Source organism: Strigops habroptila, chromosome 2 (assembly GCF_004027225.2).
Source record: "Strigops habroptila isolate Jane chromosome 2, bStrHab1.2.pri, whole genome shotgun sequence".
In the NCBI taxonomy this organism is placed as follows: Eukaryota; Metazoa; Chordata; class Aves; order Psittaciformes; family Psittacidae; genus Strigops; species Strigops habroptila.
In genome coordinates this window covers 36,970,166-36,991,484 of record NC_044278.2, presented here as the reverse complement: position 1 = coordinate 36,991,484, position 21,319 = coordinate 36,970,166, and the positions used below count along the sequence as shown (strand labels likewise).

At 36.2% G+C, this 21,319-nt stretch overlaps 1 protein-coding gene across 3 annotated transcripts in view; it reads right to left on the bottom strand.

Moving 5' to 3' along the window:
• Nucleotides 1-3,275: 3,275 nt before the first annotated feature.
• RPGR (retinitis pigmentosa GTPase regulator) overlaps nt 3,276-21,319 on the bottom strand; it is a 40,523-nt gene continuing 22,479 nt past the window's right edge. For 2 of the 3 annotated variants that reach the window (XM_030472584.1, XM_030472593.1), the window contains 7 exons: nt 15,071-15,226; nt 14,422-14,546; nt 13,106-13,288; nt 11,898-12,063; nt 10,437-10,549; nt 8,756-8,821; nt 3,276-7,732 (listed from right to left, as the gene is read on the bottom strand). In XM_030472584.1, the coding sequence (XP_030328444.1) occupies nt 5,204-7,732; nt 8,756-8,821; nt 10,437-10,549; nt 11,898-12,063; nt 13,106-13,288; nt 14,422-14,546; nt 15,071-15,226 (3,338 nt within the window). In that variant the 3' untranslated portion in view covers nt 3,276-5,203. The remainder of the gene's footprint in view (nt 7,733-8,755; nt 8,822-10,436; nt 10,550-11,897; nt 12,064-13,105; nt 13,289-14,421; nt 14,547-15,070; nt 15,227-21,319) is intronic. The other variant, XM_030472576.1, reaches the window with a different exon arrangement.

Below are 21,319 nucleotides of genomic sequence, written 5' to 3'. Positions count from 1 at the left end.
AATCCTTAAAAAGGACAGTGATTAAGTGTACTTGCTTTTTCTTTTGGCAATAGAAAAACAAAGCCTCTGTAGCTCTCAGCAGTGCAATTTTCTAATGACAAAGCCATCTCCTCAAAATCCTTTCAATATGCAAAAGCTAACCTCTCCTCTCTCCATTAAAACATATGAAAAAAATGTATAAAAAAGTCACAACTCAGTGACTTCAGATCACAAACACGCACAGAACTTCACTGAGGATGAAACTATAGGTTTGCCATTTGTGCAAGCAAAATATTTGCTCATACAGTGCCACAGTACTAAGCACAATCATTTATTTGAATTGCACATTTAAAAATGAGTTGAGAATTTGCCCTGTTACATTTACTTTGCTTTGGGGTTTTTGTTTGTTTGGGTTTTTGGGGTTTGGTTTTTCTTTTTCCTTTTACAGATCTGACAACATTCTTTTGTTTGCAGATCCTGAGCTTTTTTATTTCTGAGCTTGATTCTGCTTCCCATAATATATATATCCTGGGCTGCATCAAAACAAGCGTGACCAGCAGGTCGAAGGAGGTGATCCTGCCCCTCTACTCTGCTCTCATGAGACCCCACCCGGAGTACTGTGTACAGTTCTGGTGTCCTCAACATAAAAAGGACATGGAGCTGTTGGAGCAAGTCCAGAGGAGGGCCATGAGGATGATAAGCTGGCTGGAGCACCTCCCGTATGAAGATAGGCTGAGAAAGCTGGGGCTGTTCAGCCTGGAGAAGAGAAGGCTGTGTGGAGACCTCATAGCAGCCTTCCAGTATCTGAAGGGGGCCTACAAGGATGCCAGAGAGGAACTCTTCATTAGTGTCCTATCACTATCCTAGTGATAGGACAAGGGGTAATGGGTTCAAACTTAAATAGGAGAAGTTCAGGTTAGATATAAGGAAGAAGTTCTTTACTGTGAGGGTGATGAGGTACTGGAACAGGTTGCCCAAGGAAGTGGTGAATGCTCCATCCCTGGCAGTGTTCAAGGCCAGGCTGGACAGAGTCTCGGGCGACATGGTCTAGGGCAAGGTGTCCCTGCCCATGGGAGGGGGGCTGGAACTAGACAATCTTAAGGTCTCTTCCAACCCAAACCATTCTGTCATTCTGTAATACTCGCTATAAAATTAAAGAAAATACACAGAAGTGCAGGTGAGTTCACAGTTCATAAATCCAGCCTATATGCACTAAGAAAAAAGACTGCATTAAAAAAAAGATACTCTGCCTTTAATCACTGTCATTTGTTTCAGAGTATTTAACCATACTGTTGTTAATACTTTGACTGGATTCACACGACAAATTCAATTGATAAAAAGACTGCTATTTTGAGAGGTAAGATATTGAAGGTAGTGCCATCTTTGGAGAAAGTAAGCTAAAAATGTATCTTGAAGGTCAGAAAAGCTGGGGGGAGGGGGTGAATAAAAGCAATGAAAACAAAAACTAAATGTCCTTTTCTGCATGATTCCCAAAGTCCCCATGTCGTGGTTTACACCCAGCCTGTAACTCAGAACCCAGGACACTCTGTTCTAAAGAATGACCATGTGCCTATCCAGATAAGACAAACAGGACAAAAAGTAGTGAATGAAAACCAGACATCTTCTGCAGTTTGGAGAATTACATTTTTGTTATTCAGCATCAATTTTGCAAAGAGAACTATTATCTGAATAAATAATGGGAAAATTTACCTGCTGAAATTTTTCAGGCATAAAAGTTGTACTACAGCATATTCAAAAGTAATCTAGATCACCCTCATCTCTAACAGTAGCTGTGTGGCAAAAGCAGACTTGCACGCTGCTCACCAAAAATGGGATATGTGCTTGTAATTCATGCCTGCTACAATAGGCAGTATGTGCATATGTAACTCTGTCAACACGTATGTGAGAGCATGAAGGCGGATTAAAACTTCTGAGATTAACTCTGGAAGAGCGCTTAGAAATTTGCAGGTGCTCATTAATATTTTATGGATGTCTAGTGTTGTTACCCACTGTATCACTGCTCTTGATCTTGAACGTGTAGTTGGTTGATTGCTGGTTAACTGTTATTAATAAGGCAAAAAATCACTGTGAACTTGATTTGATTTAAACCACACAGCTGAACAGTTTTTCCATGTGACAATCATGAGGGAATAAATCAAGAAGAAGTAATAAACACTCTTTTTCTAGTACAAGAATACACAGACATCAAATGAAGGAACCAAAAGAGAGATTCAAGAAAAAAAAAGTTACTTTTTCAAACAATGCATAAAATAACCTAAGAAATGTTTGCCGAAACATATACTGGATGTTAAAAGGGTTAAAAATTGATGGAATGAAATTCATGGAAGAAAAATGGCTATTAAATATAATAGATACACCTGCTGAAACACAAATTACTGAATATACTGAATATATTTGGTATACTGAATGATCACACCTTTTTTTTTTGCCAGGCATTCACCAGTAGTCACTGTGAAAAAAGATGTTAGACTAGATAGACCTTTGGTCTGAGCAGTTGTCTGTCTATTGCAGGATATTTTTTCTCTACTGAAAACTAGTTCAGGAGTACCTCTGCCATGTTGCTTAAGTACTGCACATAAATCTTTTTATATCCCATAATAAATACCAAGGACATACTGAATTTCCACAAAACCACAAGTACCAAACTTTATAAACCAGCATGAGTCAAACTAAATAAAATTCCACCCGTTATACTAATGGAGTTCCAAAGTCCCCCCCAAAGCCCAGAAACGTTGGCACAGGGTACACTTTATGTAACAATTCTGTGGAAAACCCTTAGAAGTGCTGGAGTAATGCTCTGCTTTTCCCCTACCACAGGAATGATCCACAAAACAATATAAAAGCAGTTCTCAATTCAATTAATTTTCATCCAGATAAAACGAAGAAGATGCGTGCAACTTGGCTTGCTTTACTCTCCTGAAGGCTTTATGCCATCAGTGCATGTCAAAAGAAGAACAACAAATGGCCCTCATTTGCCTAAGGATTTAAAGCTACAGCGAGACAGTAAATGAAGAGCCAATCCTATGTGGATTTGGAAATCACTTGCTTCAAAGTGCTCTCGCTTTTTCCCCCTACACCCCAGAAAGTATTTTTCACAAGAAATAACAAGTTGTTTGGGTTTTTTTTTCACAGCACAGTTTTCTTCCAAAGCTGAATTTTAGAAACACAAATAAAGTAGATGTCATATCCAAGAAACACAGTTTTAGGCCTATAAAAATACTTTTCCATATTACACTAAGTTTTATCACAGTAACATCCTAATCTTTCCCAAGAAAGATAAAATAACACAGTTTAGCTCCACTTAGTTTTAAAAGCAAATATTTTCACAGCAGTTCAGTGATAACTCAGCACTTCTTCAAAATAGGAGGACTCTGTCATTAGCATTGTTTTCTTGGCCACTGTATTTAACTGTTAAAATATTCCATTCTATCAGAATATGAGGATACTTACCCTTTTCCAAAGACTTACACATGCTGATGTCAAGATAATGTATTCCAAAAGATCCCAAAGCTGGAAACAAATTTCACAGGGACAAGATACAGTCACTGGACTAACTTTCTGTTAGTTAGGCACAGCATGTATCCGAAACTGATCTTACCTTCAAACGCAGTATATGGAAGGAGTGACTGAGGTAGGAAGGATCGACTTGGACTAGAATCTACTGGCAAATTATTAATCTACTACAGCCTTTTTAGAAAATAAATTCTGGACACATTGTGTCAAAGATAGTTTAATGCCAGTGTCTTACAAAACAACATTAAAAATAATCTCAACATAGGTATTGATTCCATTAACATTTTTATTGAATGACATTTGCTCGTTTTGATTCTTTTCTTCTCCTGTCCTCATTTTCAAATAGGACTCAAATAACTATTTTCTAGAGAATGTCAAGACTGAAATCTGTTTACAAAAATTTCTCAGACCACCCATTACCATAGTATTTAAGTAATAATGCTGTATGATGAGTCCCTAGCCCTTCTTTTGCCAGTTCAACCACTAACAGTTGAAACAGTAATGCAGTATCTTACAAAAATAATTTTCAAGAGTGGTTTGTGTATTTTAAGGAAACTCCAGAAGTATTAACATACTTTCTCTTTTGCAAAAAGAATTCAGACTATCACACCACTTTACTATTCCATCTGGCTTCTCAGTTTATTACATTGTCCTCTTTTTGGAGATCACAGATGTGATTTTTGGGAGGGAAAACCACAAATATTCTCCAATGAGGAGAAACTTAGGCTGTGATCCTGAAAACGCTTCACACAGCCACAAAACATAGTCCCATCCTTGATAACCTTAAACTCAGATGACTAATGTCATGTAGTCTTTTGTAGGCAGATATAGAATCTTTTGTGTATTGCATAGTGTAAACAAGTAAATAGTGGTTTACAGGTGTGTATTTTCAAATTCTTAATTATATCTAACCACCAAATGTGATTGTCAAAAATTATCCCTAAAAAGATGCATTCTGACTCTAATGTAATCTAGGCCAGATTCTGGGACTTGGCTTTGTCATTTTGCACATAATTGTGTGCTGACACCAAAATAAGAAGTCAACCTTAAGGCCTTTGAAAAAGCCCAGGCCACGGTTTACCCACGCCTGCATTTCCATTTACCTCCCATCTCTTGACCCATGTAAATTTAGCAACTCATCCTTTCTTTAATTTATGCTGAGTACTCAAACATTTTACCATTTATCTGAGCAGAAAAAAAGTAGGGGGAATGCATATGGAGTGATACCAAAATTTAAAAAAATGCATCTTTAATAATTTACTGACACTCATTTTCTAAAAGGCACATTAACAAGTAAGCTATTCTGCAACTAAAACTGATATATTACCTTAAGAAATCTGATTCAAAGGCAATTGAATGTTCCAATGTCACTGTTACAATGTATAATTCATGTTGTCAGCATGACATTACGATTTAAGAGGCAAACACATTTTGCCTCCTCAGCAATTATTTTTTTAAATCATGTGTTAAAGATTGTGTAAATAACTTTATCAACCATTTATGATTTCTCTCATAAAAGCTTCCCAAATCTAAACATTTTCTTCAGTCTTTTTTCAAGAAATTGGCACTTAAAGCAGATGCATAATAATATATTTTGACTACATTATTTTTTTTTTAAGTAATAAAAATCAATCTGCCATAGTTCCAAAGTTTCCTGAATAGGCTTAAAATGCATCTCCAGTAGTCTATGCTACTTTAGTGTTAAATAATGAGGTAGTACATTGTTCCAAAATTGTTCTGAATTATGTAAACCATTGGCTACATGCTGTTTGGACTTCATTTTTTGTTTAGAGCTGTTTAGTAAAGCAGTACTTTCTGTCTTCTCTGGCTTCCTGGTTTTGCTTTTCTTTTGTGGAAGCTTATTACTATAATTTATTCTTTTACTTTTTGCCTTTTCCTCTTCCTCTCCTTCTTCCTCCTCTTCCTCTCCCTCTTCTTCCTCTCCTTCTTCCTCTTCTCCCTCATCCTCCTCTTCCTCTTCCTCCTCTCCCACATCCCCTTCCTCTTCTTCTTGTTCCTCTTCTCCCTCTTCCCCTTTTTCTTCTCCCTCTTCCTCTTCTTCTTCCTCTTCCCCCTTTTCCCCTTCTTCCTCTTCCTCTTTTTCTTCTTCTCCCTTTTCTTCCACTCCCCCTTCTCCCTCTTCTTCTTCCACTCCCTCTTCCATCCCCTCTTCTCCCTCCTCTTCTTCTACTCCCTCTTCTCCCTCTTCTTCCACGCCCCCTTCTCCCTCTTCTTCTTCCACTCCCTCTTCCACCCCCTCTTCTCCCTCCTCTTCTCCTACTCCCTCTTCCTCTTCTTCTTCCACTCCCTCTTCCTCCACCCCCTCTTCTCCCTCTTCTTCTTCCACTCCCTCTTCCTCTTCCACCTCCTGTTCTCCCTCTTCTTCTTCCATCCCCTCTTCTCCCTCTTCTTCTCCTACCCCCCCTTCTCCCTCATCTTCAACTCCCCCTTCTCGCTCATCTTCAACTCCCCCTTCTCCTTCTTCTTCTTCCTCCCCTTCTGCTTCCTCATCTTCTTCTTCCCCTTTTTCTTCTTCATTTTCCCACTCATTTTCATCTTTTGCCCTATCCTCCCCTTCTGCTTCTGCCTCTGCTCCTTCCTCTTCCTCATCTCCTGTTTTGTCTTCTACTTCATCTTCCCCTACCTCCTTAGTCCTCCTATTTACATCTTCCTCTTCCTGTTCTTCAGATACCTCTTCTTCCCTCCCTGCCAGTGATTCTTCTAATTCCTCCTCTTCACCCTCTTTGTCTTTTTCATTCTCGCTTTCTTGGATTTCATCTTCATTTTCCTTTTCATCTTCTCCTTCCTCTTCTGCCTCTACCTCTTCTTCTTCCCCTGCCTCTCTACCTTCATCTCCTTTCTCATTCTCGTCTCTTCCCTCACTTTTAACCTCTTCTTCCTTTTCTTTTTCAGTGTCTTCCTCTTTAGGATACTCCTCTTCCATATCCTCCTTTTCTGCCTCCCTCAGCATTTCTTCCTCTATCAACCTGCCTTCCTCATCTCCTTGCTCTTTGCCACCTTCCTGATTAATCTGTTCCATCTCTTCTGCACCCTCGTTCTCACTGTCTTTTTCAGCTTGTGATTCTCCTCTTTCATTTTCTTCCTCATTACGTTTTTCCTCTTCATCTCCTTCTACTGAAACTTCATCTCTATCTTTTTTAACCTCACTTTCTTCTTCTTCCTCCCCTTGTTCATTTTCACTCCCAATTGTTTCGTCTGGTTTTTCTTTTTCACTTTCACTCTTTTCGCTGCCTTCATTCTCCTGCTCTTGATTAGATTCCTCCTCTTCTAACTGTCCGTCTTCATCAGATTTAACTTCAGAGTTTGTTTCTTCCTCATTCAAGCTTTTTATATCAGTCTCTTCTACATATTTTTTCTCACTGTTCGCAGCTTGCATCTCCTCAATCTCATCGTCTTCTTTTTCTAAGTCCAAGACTTTCACTGCTTCCACTGTTTTAACTGCCTTCTGGACCTTTCTGCCTTTATAGTATTCTTCACCTTTTTCGCTACTTTTAAGTACGTATTTTGCAAGATCATTACTATTTTCCTCAGTTGAAGATGATGACAGAGAGATTTGTTTCAAAAAATGATCGTTCTTTTTAAACCCTCTCTGCTCTTCACTATTTTCTTCTCCTCTGCTGCATATTCTTTCACATTTATTAGATTTTTCAACAATATCCTTTATTTTGTTCTGACTTTCTATTGCTTCTTGACTTCCTTGCTTTTTAACAGGACGATATTTTTGTGTAATTAATGAATCAGTCTGGGGCTGATCCCTGGATGCAGGAGGAAGTACATTGATTTTTAGGGATTTCTTAGATTTAACAGCTTTTGACTTGTTATTGGAAGAATTCGTTCTTTCAGTCAGAATTTGCTTTTCAGTGAGAAGATCCTCTCTGACAAATTCAGGATTTTCTGCATATGTTTTTTCTGTTTTCACTAATCTGCATTTGTCCCCAGTGACTTGTTGAACACGACTTTTCAATACACCAACAGTTTGTGCATTCTCAGATTTACCTGCCATTGTGGTTTTTTTGGCCATGGGCTTCCCCACAAAGGCACTACTTTTTTCTAAGTCTTGTCCTGGTAACTCTGAAAGTGAAGACTGCTTTTGTAAAGAGCCAGAGTCTAATTTTGACCCCTCCTTCATTAAGTCAGAATCTTTGTTTTTCAGCCCACCCTTACCATCTCTTTTCAGTTTCACATTTTTATTGTTCTTCTATTCCACATGAGAAGCAGAAAATAAAAAAGAAAGAAGGAAAGCATTAAAGACAAATGACAGCAAAAGAAAAAGGTTACAAAAACATCTGAACAAGAGAAGAAAATTTACATGAGGAAACTAAAAGATAGCATAGAAGGTAGAGTATTTCACATGAAATGAATTTACAAGGGCACATACTAGAAGAATGTAACATTCTCTTGATGGTAAATGTACTGCTACACCTTTCTCACTATCCAAGTTCTCAAAGGGAATGCAGTAAGAGCTGTGCAGCCAGTATCATGTCCCATAAGCTAAAGCACATGCAATTCATGCAGTTGTGTGAAGAGAAGGAAAAAACTGCAGTTCCCTTACACCTTCCTCCACCATTCTCCTTGGGAAATCTTTTGATGGATTCACTTTTATGCTCTAATAAATTTGAAAATCTGATGTCTTTCTACTTTAAATTTTACACTTATTTAACAAATTCTGCAGAATAATTTTAAAAATATAAAATTACAATGAAATATGAAAAATGCCAAAATGCTGTGATCACTTTAGGAGTGAAATAGAAAGGTAATATAAAAGCATTTTAATTTCATAATTAAAACCAATTAAGTATTGTTGTTCCTTTAAATATATTCCATGGTGAATATCTGTAAATAAAATCTTTACTTACATTGTGTCTCAAAAGTCAATTAAAATATTTTAATATCAATAAAACCATAGATACGTATGTAATCAGCTTAAGTTAGAAAGCGTGTATGATAGATTTTCATTCCTTAACTGATGAAGTATTATATACTCTCATCTCAGACTATGCTGAATACTTCTATGTGCCTGCACAAATTCTCTCTGACTTCAGTCAGCTTCTTAGAATTTTACCTTGTGGATATTCAGAAAATTAGCAAGAGGAGGCCTATAAAATTTGCCCAGCTTTTTTAAAACTCAAAGCAAAACAATAAAGTACAAGGATAATACAAGAATTACAGATCTTTGATACACTGGCATAAGTATACAAATATATATAATTATTTACAGTACCTTTTGTTTTTGAAGTGGTGATAATTTCCAGGACTGGTCACTGGGATTCAATTTCATTGCATGTGTCTGCAAAAAATAAGATCTCTATTAAAAAAAAAATAAAATATGACTAATAGGGAAAGCAGCATCAAAGCCCGGTTCTACTAAACAGAGCTTGAGACAAATCTGTATGATCACATAACTATTTCACTTCCACTCCCTCACTTACTGCTTATAAAGAGAGGGCTAACCAGCTTAGATGTCAACATCTAAACTGTCTGTAGATTCACCTTCTACTCACTGTTAATTGTGGCTAAAAATGTAATGCCTTACTCCCTGATCATCACAACCTTCAACTTAACATCCAGTTTGATACTACTAAATGGGCAAGTACAGCGAGATTTTGGTCATCCCTTCCCATATACTCCAAATGACAAGGAAATGTTCTCTGCTGCTGTTTGTTAACTGCTTATGGTTTAACAACCATATTCTTTTCAACACAGTGAGGATAGACAGTTCGGGTTTTGACTCCCAAGAATGTGTGTCATCAATATGATATTAAAGATTTTTCCTTCTCTTGTCACGTCAATAAGATGTATGTTGCCACAGTTTAGAAAAAATGAAACAACTACGCTGTAACAGATTATTTCATTCAGACACAAGAAGAGCAATTCTTTTATTAAACAAAAAAGTTTGCCTGGCTTTTTTAAAATTTACTCTTCCATTCTGATTAATGTTTTAAAATTGATTCACAATGCATACAAAACCAAAAAAGGAGAAAAAAGTCTAGCACATAAGGTGTGCAATAAATTAGAAATAAATGCCTCAGTAAATTAATAAAGGCCACGTTGTGCATTATATCCAAAACCAAATTTTTTCTTGTAAATGAAAATAAAGTTTTATAACCTAATGGTATGCACTGACTGTTAAATTACTAAGCACTGTGAAGTACAAACAAATAATAATTCCTGTAAGACATGCAGTCCTTCCAGAATATGACAACATATTCTGAGCTGAGACACAGTGGGTTCCTCATTTGTTTCCATTCCATTGAAATTCGGAAAAAAAAAAAAAAAAAAAAAAAGACAAAACTCAACATCTTCCCAGTGCACTGCATTAAGACCAGGACATGCCCTATCTGCCAAGAGAACAAAGTGTTTTGGAGAGGTGCACAACTGATAAGGTGAACATATTTTTTAAATAAAAGAAATATGTAGGAACATGCTTGGGAATCACAAAATAACCAAAATGTCTGCATTTTGGTCTTCCCTTTAATATGACCCACCTGTACTTAAAAAGCTCTTCTTGAAAAAGGAAAGGACAGATTTCTGCTTAATTTCCTGCAATTCTCTCTTGGAAATTCTCAAGATAAGGAAGGTCAGAAAGAGAGATCACCATGTGGTATCCAGTGTCATTCTCCTTTTCTTTCTGAGGTAAAGTGGAGGGAGGGGCTGCACTACCTGGGACTCCTTCAATCTCTTATTACAACATCTGTTATTACAACATTACTTGGAAAATAAAATCAAGCTTTAGCATTGAATAATGATGATATTAAATGCATGCTCAGTACTTCTTGGTGTCACATACGATGTTCTGGGCTAGCCATGAGTTCTGAACTACAACTTGAAACATAATTCAGCTGCTATGTTCTTTCTCTGAATAAAAGTGATTGAATCACAAATTCATTAGTGGAATATATTACCATATTTAGGATGTCAGTTGTATCTCCAAGGTTTCTGTCATTATTTTCATTATCTGAATCTTCTTCTGCAGAACGTTCATCAGGTTTATCCTTCTGATGATTCTTTTTCTTTACTTCAAGGTAAAATAGGGGAGAAGTGAACAAATACCATAGGAACAAGCAATATGTAACCAGCAGAACACCCCACTGTTGTAAAATAGAGTAAAATAGATTATTTTACTGATGTAGGACTGAAGTCCTGAGGTTTCTGATTCCCCCAGCGTAAAACACAGCAGAAACACTTCCACTTCCTTTTCATCAGTATTAACATTAAAGGTAGCTCAGCAATGTGCTACAGCGCACTGTAGATCTCTGACAATTTTTGCAGGCTTTCAATGCATAAATATTACATGGGACAAAGCTGCTTTTGGATAATCTCTTTAATAATAGTGTACCACCTAGACTACATTAGCTGCAGTCATATTATCTACATTAAACATTATCTGTGTAATGGATGGCGAGACAAGTGAGTTTAAATCCAATGCTGCATCATAAAAACGTACCTACATAATTTTTAGGTTCACCTCAAGTTCATCAGTTATATGGCCAATTTCCTATGGCACGAAACCTGAGGTTCTAGGCCTCAGAAGACTCTAAGGGCAATTTAAATTTCACCCCATTGCTTTCTTGGAACCAGAAATGCAAATGGACATGCTGGCAGCTTTACAAATAATAATCTTAATTCTAACTGAATTAATTACTTTCAAATTGGATTTGACTGTCCAATAAATCTGAGCAAACTTTTACACAGAAGCACTGCATTCTGCACTCTTTAGCATTGCTCTTTCCAGGAAATCACACATGCCCAAGAATCCAGGTAAAGTCCAGAACTGCTCTACAGAATTGTGCTTAAGTCCAGCTCTGTATCAGTATCATTGTTATGCAGGTTTTTGCATTAGCCAGAATATTGCAAATCATTATTATCTTAGATAACAGAGAGTGAAGAATACTTTTGCACTTCTTCACTTCCAAGTGATGAAGAAAGATGTAAGAATCAGTAGACCTTTTTCTTACCCAAGATCTCTTGTAGGCCTTTCTGAGTTTTTAAGATTGCTCCTGATCAATTTTTTTTTTCTGTAATTCTTTTTCTTTTTTGTGAAAATGGATGAAAATGGTTACTAATCTTACAGTGGTTTTGTGAAGTTCTATTTCTTTAGGAGAAACCACAGGTACAATTTAGAAATTGTTTCTCTTTCACTCAGCCCTCCTCTGAATCTTTAAGCACATTTTCCAAATATGAACAGTGTAAGGCAGTGCTCGTATGCATTTCTCAACTTTCATGTCTGTATGCTGCTGGACCCTATTGAGGCAAGACTGAATTTAAACCTTTTTTCAGGTTCAAACTGAGCATTTGTTTATGATTGATGAGAGCCAAACCACATAATTGTCAGAAAACAGCTGCAAGATATGGGGACACTTCACCTTTTTTATGGCGTCTCTGCTTCATAGGTTCAGCTTTAGGAAGATTTGTTGCAGAAAACCAGAAGGGACTAGTCTTGCTAGTCACAGGTAATGAAGATTTTAAGAAGCTTTCTCCCAGTGGAGGCAGAGTTTGTGCCATTCGACTAAACTGTTCTGGTGACTTACCCTGTAGAAGATTAAAAAAAATATACATTGAGAATAAAAGCAGAATAATAAAATGTAAGCAACCTTTCAGTATTTTCTTTTAGTTGGTGATACAGTGTTGTAACTTTGTATGGGAAATATAAACATTTACAGTCCTAAAAAGTGGAGAAATATTGTCCAGGTTTTGGCTGGGATAGAGTTTTCTCCCTAGTAGCTGATGCAGTTCTGTGTTTTGGCTTTAGTCTGAGAACAGTGCTAATAACATACGATGTTTTAGTTGTTGATAACTAGTGCTTACCTTGATCGGGGTAAGGACTTTTCAGTTTCTCATGCTTTGCCAGTGAGGAGGGGCACAAGAAGCCAGAAGGGAGCATAATAGGTATATAGTGGGGGGATATTTTAGATCGTTTGTACACAATAGTCTCAAGCAGTCTTAAAATACAGATGAAGGAGAAAAAGAACTTTGATTTTTATTTAAAATACTAGCATCTCAAATGATGTTAAGGTATTTAACCATCAATATAATTTTAACAAAATAAATGTGACTTTGTGGTAGTTTTCAGACAGGTAAGTGAAATGACCCAACTCATGCTGTTCAATGAAATCACATGGAATGTGTAGTGGGGAGAAAGGAGAAGCAACTACTATTTTAAATAACTACAGAGTTTTAGGATTATTTTAAGCTGATTGTGAAACGTTCTCGTTTGATATTTCATAAACTATGAACTTGTTTAAAATATTCAAGGACTCAAAGGGAGCAACAAAAAGAGGTTCTCGATCTTTTAAAAAATATTTCTAAGATGTTAACATTAGAAAATACAAAATCAATTTGGGTCTTTTTCATAGAATTAAACAAGTAAAATCTGACCAATACCTATTTTCTACCTGCATTCAATTTTGAGACCAGGATAGGTTTTCATTCTTCTTTTTATACATTAAAATTAAACACATAATTTAAGGACATACACACATTTATATGCTGGGGTATATGTTGTGATTTGAGCTTTAAAAGTGACTTTGTTTCCTAAAAGAACTATGGCAACTCTAAACAGCTCCAAATTTACCCTCTCTCGACGTCGCATTCGTGCTGATGTTAGTTGTAAGGTGTTTGTTAGTAGTAAGTCTCCACTTATTTTAGAGATTGTAGCAGTCAAATAGCTTTCATGTAAATCTTCTAAGAGGAGTTCTTCAAATCCTTTAGGTCTTGGAGCAGCAAAAACTAGCATGTGACAACCACCACAAGCAACCTATAGCACCAAAAAATTATCCGGTTATTTCATTAGCAAGTATCAGTACAGGGACCTCTTTTTCTTACGATCAGCTCTAGGAGTTCAGAGTGTAACAAAAACATAGTAAAAGTAAGAGACATTAAATAGCTTCAAATTTAGCTCCAAATGACGTTAGCAAGATAAAAGTACTTAATTATGTTTATTAATGACTAGGGATCTATGCTCACTTCTTACTAAAATAAAGCGTATTTGTATTGAACAGAACACAAGATAGGTCTATCAAAAATTGACAGAGAAGAAAGCAAAGATATTTCAACTGATTTTCAAGGGATTTGTGCTAATTATTTTTATGCAAGTCAAATGTGGGCAATACTGATAGCTTCGGTGATACAAACCTGGGTATTTTATCACAAAATCCACAAAATGTAAAGCAAGTCCTACACCCTCCAACAGACAAAGTATTATTACACAAAGATCAGAGGTTTCCCTTTTAAAAAGTTTAAAACCCTCACCACTTCCGATAAAATGTCCTTAAACTCTAAGGCCAGTAAACGAACAGAAATGATCAACAGTATTTTGCCCCAGATTTTGCTCAATCCTGAGTCATGTTTGCATTTCTGATGCTGTGACATTTATTTCTTAAAACACCTCAAGAACTAGATGAAAATAATGCCCTTAAAAGGAAAGAGTATATCTGCTTTCTCATCCCATTTGGATTCAAAAAAGCAACTCCTCCAATTTTCTTAGGGTTTAAAGATATCCCACTGTAAAAATCATCATTAAAATTAAAAAACTGACACCCTAGTGTTTTCAGAACAGATACTAGTTTCCCCCTACTGCCAACAATCCCAGAGCAACAAATATTTAATTTTATAGGCTGAGCCTATAGCCTATAGCCCTATAGACCAGCACACTACTTTATAAACCCCTGAAAAGCAGTCTAGTTGTGTAGTCCAAGACAAATGCATTCTAAACTAAATGAAGAGTTAATGGCAAGTAAATATAATTTCCTTTTTATTTAAATTTGTGTTGTCTACTAATTAAATGTTACAGAAAGAAATAATTCTATAATGAGGATTCAAGTGTCATTAATAACGTTTCATAAAAAGATAGATGTTATAATGCCTGAGAAGCATGAACAGAAATTTTACCAAAAGGACTGTGAACCTCAAGAAATTATAACACAGAGTTGGATCAAACTGATTTGTAAAATTCTCTTCTCCAAGGCCTAACTTCCCATGTCGCCCATCTCCAAAAGTAAACATGAGGCCATTCTCTGTATGGGGGGGGAAAAAAAAAAAGGGTGTCTTATCAATAACAAAGATTCAAAATAAAATTAGGGCAAACGTAACACAAACAAACTAACAGGCCATGCAAGTAAGGAATGTTTTTCTTCCAAAAGCAAACACTGAACAATTATTTTTAGACTTTCAATAGATGAATATGATCAAAAAATATGAGCGTTTTCAGGCAAAGTACTGTCTGAAATGAGAGTTAATCTAGATAATTTGTAAAAAAATCCAACAACAAAATAATAAGACTGAAACTGTATAGATACTATATAGGAAAAAAAAATACTTGTTAGCAAGGCATGATAATGAGCTTATAATTGCCCAGGAGATATTGTACACAGAGTTATGCATGGCATGGCTATGGATCTGGCTTTCTCACCTGTTCACTTGACCTTTAGAGCTAGTAAGTTTGTATATGTCTTTTTCTACTGCTCATTTTATAAATAAAGCTTTTACAGTATAAGAGAGAGTCGCTGGAAGTGCATTTCAGATTTTTTCATTTACATACCTGCTATTACAGCAGTATGATTTTCCCCACATGTAATGTTACATATTTTATACCTCCTCAAGTGTTTCACAGACTTCGGTACTGAAGTTTCAAAAATAAAAGTACCATGTCCCAGCTGCCCATGTTGTCCAAGTCCAAAAGTATAGACACTCGTCTCTGAAAATATACAGCCAAAGTTAACAACAAACATGCTGATATATATATTTTATAACTTGCTTTCGATTAGCCAAATGGAAGTCAAATGACATCAGCATCAAAAAAGCAATGTTTTATCAATTAAAAAAATGTACCAACTAATCAAATACATTTATCAATTAATAAAAAAATACAACAGAATAAACCCCAGGAAATTAAGTACTAAAATATACACACAAAAGAATCTTGAATGGCTCAATATGCAATATATTGTCTAACATAACTGCAAAATAATCCACTGATCACACGTACACAAAATATCAGCTAACAAAAAAATTTATGGGAGTCTACATAGTGCAATTAATTGAAGACCACAGTGTTTATATATATGTGCACTTTCAAGTACAGTAATCTTATCCTAATTTCTGGTCATCTACACGTACACTGTATGACCCTAAATTTAATAGGCTAGACCTCTTTAAACCGATATTAATTTGCATATATGGATTGATTGGAACAATAACAGAATAAGTTTCAGTGTTCTGATCAGCTACCAAACCAGCCCTGCATTAAATACAGAGAACACTATAGTTGTGTTATCTTGTGACTGAATAATCACCTTTCCGTATTTTGTCTGTTTAATGGACTGTTTGTGCCAGGAAAAAAAAGAAAAGCACTTCTCCAAAGCAATAAAGATTCTTGCTGTGTCCATCCCTGGCACTGCATCACAAAAGGGGAGACTGTGACGCTTGGAAATCTTGATGAGGTCATGCTTGAAAAGAGAAATTCAGAGACTAAGATCCTTTGGGAAAAGGAGAAGTTTTTCCTAGAACTGTATTCCCTGCCCCCTTTTCTTCTGCATGTAGGCAATAGGAAAAGCTAGAGAAGTACTACTTAAGGTACTTGAAAAATTATTATTAGAACCTGGGAAAAATTGAGAAGAACAAAAAATATTCTATGTCAAGCAAAAAGAACTGAGACTTGTGAACAATGCATCATTACGTCATTGTTATGAACAGGGTGCAGAGCATGCCTGCTCCTGCTGCACAGATGCCATCAGGTCAAAAATCTCACCATGCACAAAAGCGAGAGAGGCATGGCCATCCACAGCAAAACGTGTGGAACAACATATTGGCATAGAATCTGCTTTTTGAAAACTTCTTATGTCAAGGAAACACGGCCACTGGAATAGCAAAGTAAGTTTCAGTGCCACAAAAGTAGTTTATACCATGTGACCAAATTCTCAGAGCAGCCACAGAGTGGAGAAAAATTAAAAACACCATTCCCTCAAACTAATCCTTCAGCACTGTCAGGGAAAGAGAAAGCAGAGAACGGACCAGATCCCAGAGACCATAGTACACTTACTGAACTTCCCGATTTCAAAGGAACCATGATGAAATATTATAACACTAGATATGGCAATATTCTTTCTAGGAAAGGGTTTGCCTTTTCTGCCCCCTTTAAGTTGTTCCACATTAACATGTCATGAATTCACACCTTAAAAAAACCCCAATGGTCTCACACAAAAGTGACTGCAGATGATTTTTTAACTAAATGTAATAGTAAAGCTCCATCTGCTGGAAATTTCAGTGCTTTCAGTGCAAGAAAGCAACACTTTCTCAGGATCTTAGTAAAACAAGACGAAATTTTATGTAACATTTAGACTTTTGCATAAGAATCAAGAAACTACACATGAAAGACAGGAGCTTTCCTTAAGCAAACCAAAGTCTCATATTCATTTTAGTAAATTACTTTCTCAGGATGGCTGATTACTTAAATTCTGTTTAGAAGTACTGTGTTTGCCTTAAGATTTCTTTGGAAACTGGCCATTTTCAAATTATATGGCTTTATCTGATTAACATAATTATTTTGAGTGAAGTTGGTTTTTTTTTCCCACATTATCTTTAATCCTAGCTTGAAACATGCAATGCCTTCTGCATTTGTGTTTAGAGTGAGCTGTTCCCAAATGCTAACTTGAAAAGTACAGGAAACTATTTTCTTTCCTCTGTTTCTACTGACAATGAGGAGAACGGGCCAACCCAAAACCAAGTTAGAGAACAATTTCTTTTACTGCCCCACAGACCAGAGGCACCTAAATTTTGCTCCTCCTGAATTTGCTTATTAATTAGTTACCAAGGCACAAGAAGACAAAAACTTTGCACCTTTCTTAAATGACTCTCTGGTGAAGAAGTGAGGCCAAACTTCAGTAATAATCTCATTTAGCACAAATAACGTATTTCCTCCACTCTGACTTTATAAATGCATGAAAAGAGAAGTCTATGGCAAAGCAATCTTACAAACTAGGTGATAAAATGGCAGAGGTGAATTTCATCATCCTGCACTTGAATTTGTAACTGAATTTGCAACTGAATTTGCCTACAGCATGAATCCAAACAGGGATATAGCCCCATTGTCACCTTCCTCTTACTGCCTCAGGCCCCATGAGGATATGGTTGGGTGCGACAAATGAAATGTAGTGCTAGCAAAAGGGCAGATCCCGTTCCCTCATTCTCTCTCTTCCATCTCTCCTTGCACTGTCTCTGCTGTTCACTTGGTTTTGTGGTGAGCCAGCTCAGCTCAGCAAGCCAAGCTTGAGGGTGGTTTGCCACCTTGACCATTCTATAGTTCCCTATGGAATGGTCAAGGAGGCAGCACCTGAGTGGTACAAGGGGAGATGAAAGACAGCTGGCCACATCAGCACAAGGGAAGCAGCACTGCCTCCAGTGCAGCACAAGGAAGGCTCAGCTGTATTAATAGCACCCAGTAGAAACAGCAGAAGTCCCGCCTTGGCCTCCAGGCAGGAACTGTTGCCTCCACAGCAGCATCACATGAGAAGGACCATTGAAGGACAAAGAGTAATGGTTCAGAACTTGTATAGAAGCCAATGGCTTCATAGTTCCAAGTGACCTCCAGCACTTGAGTGCTGGGACTGCTCCTTCTTTACTTCCTACATTTTCTTTTTTGGAAGAACAGGGATATTCCCCTATAACTGTACATCTTCCACCTTTGCAGGTATCTTCTGGAGTACTTAACGTTTTTTTAATCTCCATGACTGGTGTCACTATCAATAAAATACTCCTAGGCAAAAATCTTTCAAGGTTTTTTTTAACACATGCTATTGGCTGAAAGAACTGAGTGAGCTTCAAGCGTATTTTTAAGCTGCATGTGTTCCTTGCTACGTAACTAAATAGGAACAGACAGGTATGCTTATATCTCTCCAAATAAGTCCATTTCCCTTGAAAATTATTATTATTGTTATTATTACTAGTACTATTCTGCCAATGGACTATTCACTCTTACAATAAACAGCTGAAAAATGTTACTGTAAAAATCAGCTGTCAACACAATACTCTATTTTACCAGAGCTAGTAATTGGATTTGGGGATTTCAGTATAAATAGTATACAGACTTAAGAATGGTTTGAAAAATTTGATAATCCTATATGGTTTGAACAGTCATGAAAAGGTAAAGCTTTCTCATCCTTTTCATCCTCTTTTAAAAGAGTATCTTGACTTTTCTTTTTAAAAGACATTGAGAAAGAAGATGAAAAATCCAACATTTTACATACTAATGCACAAATGTGCTGCATTGTTATGTCAAACAACCTATTCTTGAAGGACTGCTTCACTTTTTCCTTTGAAGAGATATTTTTGCTTTCCCTCCTTTCAAAGAATAAAAGGACGTAATACATCCTTTTACAGACAGGATTATTCCCAGAAGATCTGTCATCATCTGAAAAAAAACCCCTGGAAGATATTAAGCTCACTCCAAATCATCTGCTGCTTCTTCCCCAGTTTCTAGATTCACAAATTATTTTTTTTAGTCTCTGAGAGAAGTCAGCTGGGATGAGGATATAATCTTGAACTGGCTGATAGATGGTCATGAAATGAAGAGGTTTGTGCTGTTACAGTGAGAGACAGCTTTTGCACAATAGAATTTTTAACTGTAATTCTGTTTATTCTCTAGAAAAACTGCAAATATTAAAAGCAGAAGGAAAAATAAGACTTGTAAAGAAGATGGTTTCCAATACCACATTCAACATTTCTAAAACCTTGTATCTTTTAAAACTTTTAAAAACTTTTGTATCTTTTGCAAAAAAGTTTTTTTCTGAATCTTTACTCTCAACAGTTTAATTTTTTGTTCTCTCTGAAAAAATGATTGAGTTTCCCACCTTGGAGTCTCAAAGAAAAAAAAAAAAAAGATTATTTTGATATATACTTTCTACCATTATTCTGATACTTGCTGGAGAGATTACGAACAGTAGCTTGATTTAATAACCCAAATAACAGTGGTTCTGACCATACAAAATTGCCAATAGAATAGATAAGACAGTCATAAAAAAGAAGTCAAATGAACCGCTTTGGCATAGACTAATTATGTATGAGAGACAGGAAGAAACTTGCCTCATAATCAGTTAAATAACTGGATTATGCTTTCTTCTAATTTGATAAACCCTGAGTAGAACTGATGACAAGAAATGGCCCAAGATGTGCAACAGTTTCTCCGTATGACATTTTCTCCTTATCTATTCCTATGTTAAATGAGATAGACAAAACAGGGGAATATACAGCAGTCACACACTCACTTCTAATTTTTTAAGATTAAAATGACACATCCTGAAAAAATTGAAAGACCCGGAAAAAATGAAAACGGCATCTGTATATATATCATGTTACTAAAGCCAAACAGCACCCATTTTCATGGAAGATGATACACAAAATTCAGAATTTCTTCAAAATTGCACTATGTTCTTGATTTAGGAAAATGAGCTTAAAAGAGGTATAAATGTTTCCGCTCCTCTTTAAAGATATATCCCCCACCAGAATTCTCAATTTGTGGTCACACCACTTCATCTCACGATGCAATATACACTTCAGTACCAATTTAAAGTTACGTTTCTGGTGCAAAGCCTATAATACATGTATGCTACACTCACTTTTTCAATTATTACAGTGTCCAAATTTAGATCTTTTCCCAATTTTTTCCCAAAATTTTGAGTCAGAAAATTTTCTGTACGTCAACACTCCTGACAAAGTATCTTTTACTCGAGGCAGTATTTCCAATTTCTGCTCAAAGTGTCTTAGGTAGAAGTTCACAGTTGTAGCCTATTTAATAATAGCTGAATCACACTAAAACCCACATTTATCTGACCTTTTATCACAACAACTGTTAATCACTAGGAAAATGTATGTTGTTGGAGGATATTGTTTTCCTCTTCTCTTGACTCAACTGGATCTTCTGGCACATAACACTTTGATCATCAACTACTGGCTAAGCCAGCACTGGACTTCTTATTTGTCTTCTACTACAAAATCTACTTCCAGAGACAAGTAAACCTGGCATACTAAGACACTGACTTACTATGTTTCTTTCTTCACTGTATTTGTTTCTTGACATTTATATTTTGCCTTTTTGTTTTAGCTCTTGTACAGGTTTCACTGTAATGATGATGTCATCCAGGTCTACGTCTTCATACTAAATCTCTGTAACAGTCATTTGTTATAATGAAATTTTATCTCAAGAAAATACATTAAACCAAAACATCTCTTAGTTGGCTTCAGATTTATGGTTAATAAAATAATCAGTAATGATAATCAAATTCTTTCTGCAGAATTTCACATGAAATAACACTATGATTTAAACGTTTTCTGGCCTCAAATTTATGATTTTTTTTTTTTTCCTAATAACGATAATGTGATTTAATATAAAGAAATTCATTTTATGACATATAATACTGCCAGGGTAAGACTGTATATTGGTGGAAGAGAGACACCAATGCCTGAAATGTAGACAAATGTTTGCGTTATTTCCTGGATTGGCTACTGTGATTTCCTCTTCATAGTTTTCCCAAAGGAGTTTTAACCTACACAGAATCTTGCAGCTTGAGTCATTGTTACAGATAAGCTTTCCCAGCACATCACTTCCACCTTTACTCTCTCCAGTGGCTTACAGTACAATACCACATCATACTACTTACAATCTATCTATCTCCCTCATTTGGATTTTCAGTTTATACTTTAGAAATATTGGCTACATAACCTTGAAGGCACACCACCAGATTGCCAAAAGATGACTATTAAGCATTTTCAAAATACAGATTTGAGGACTGGTATG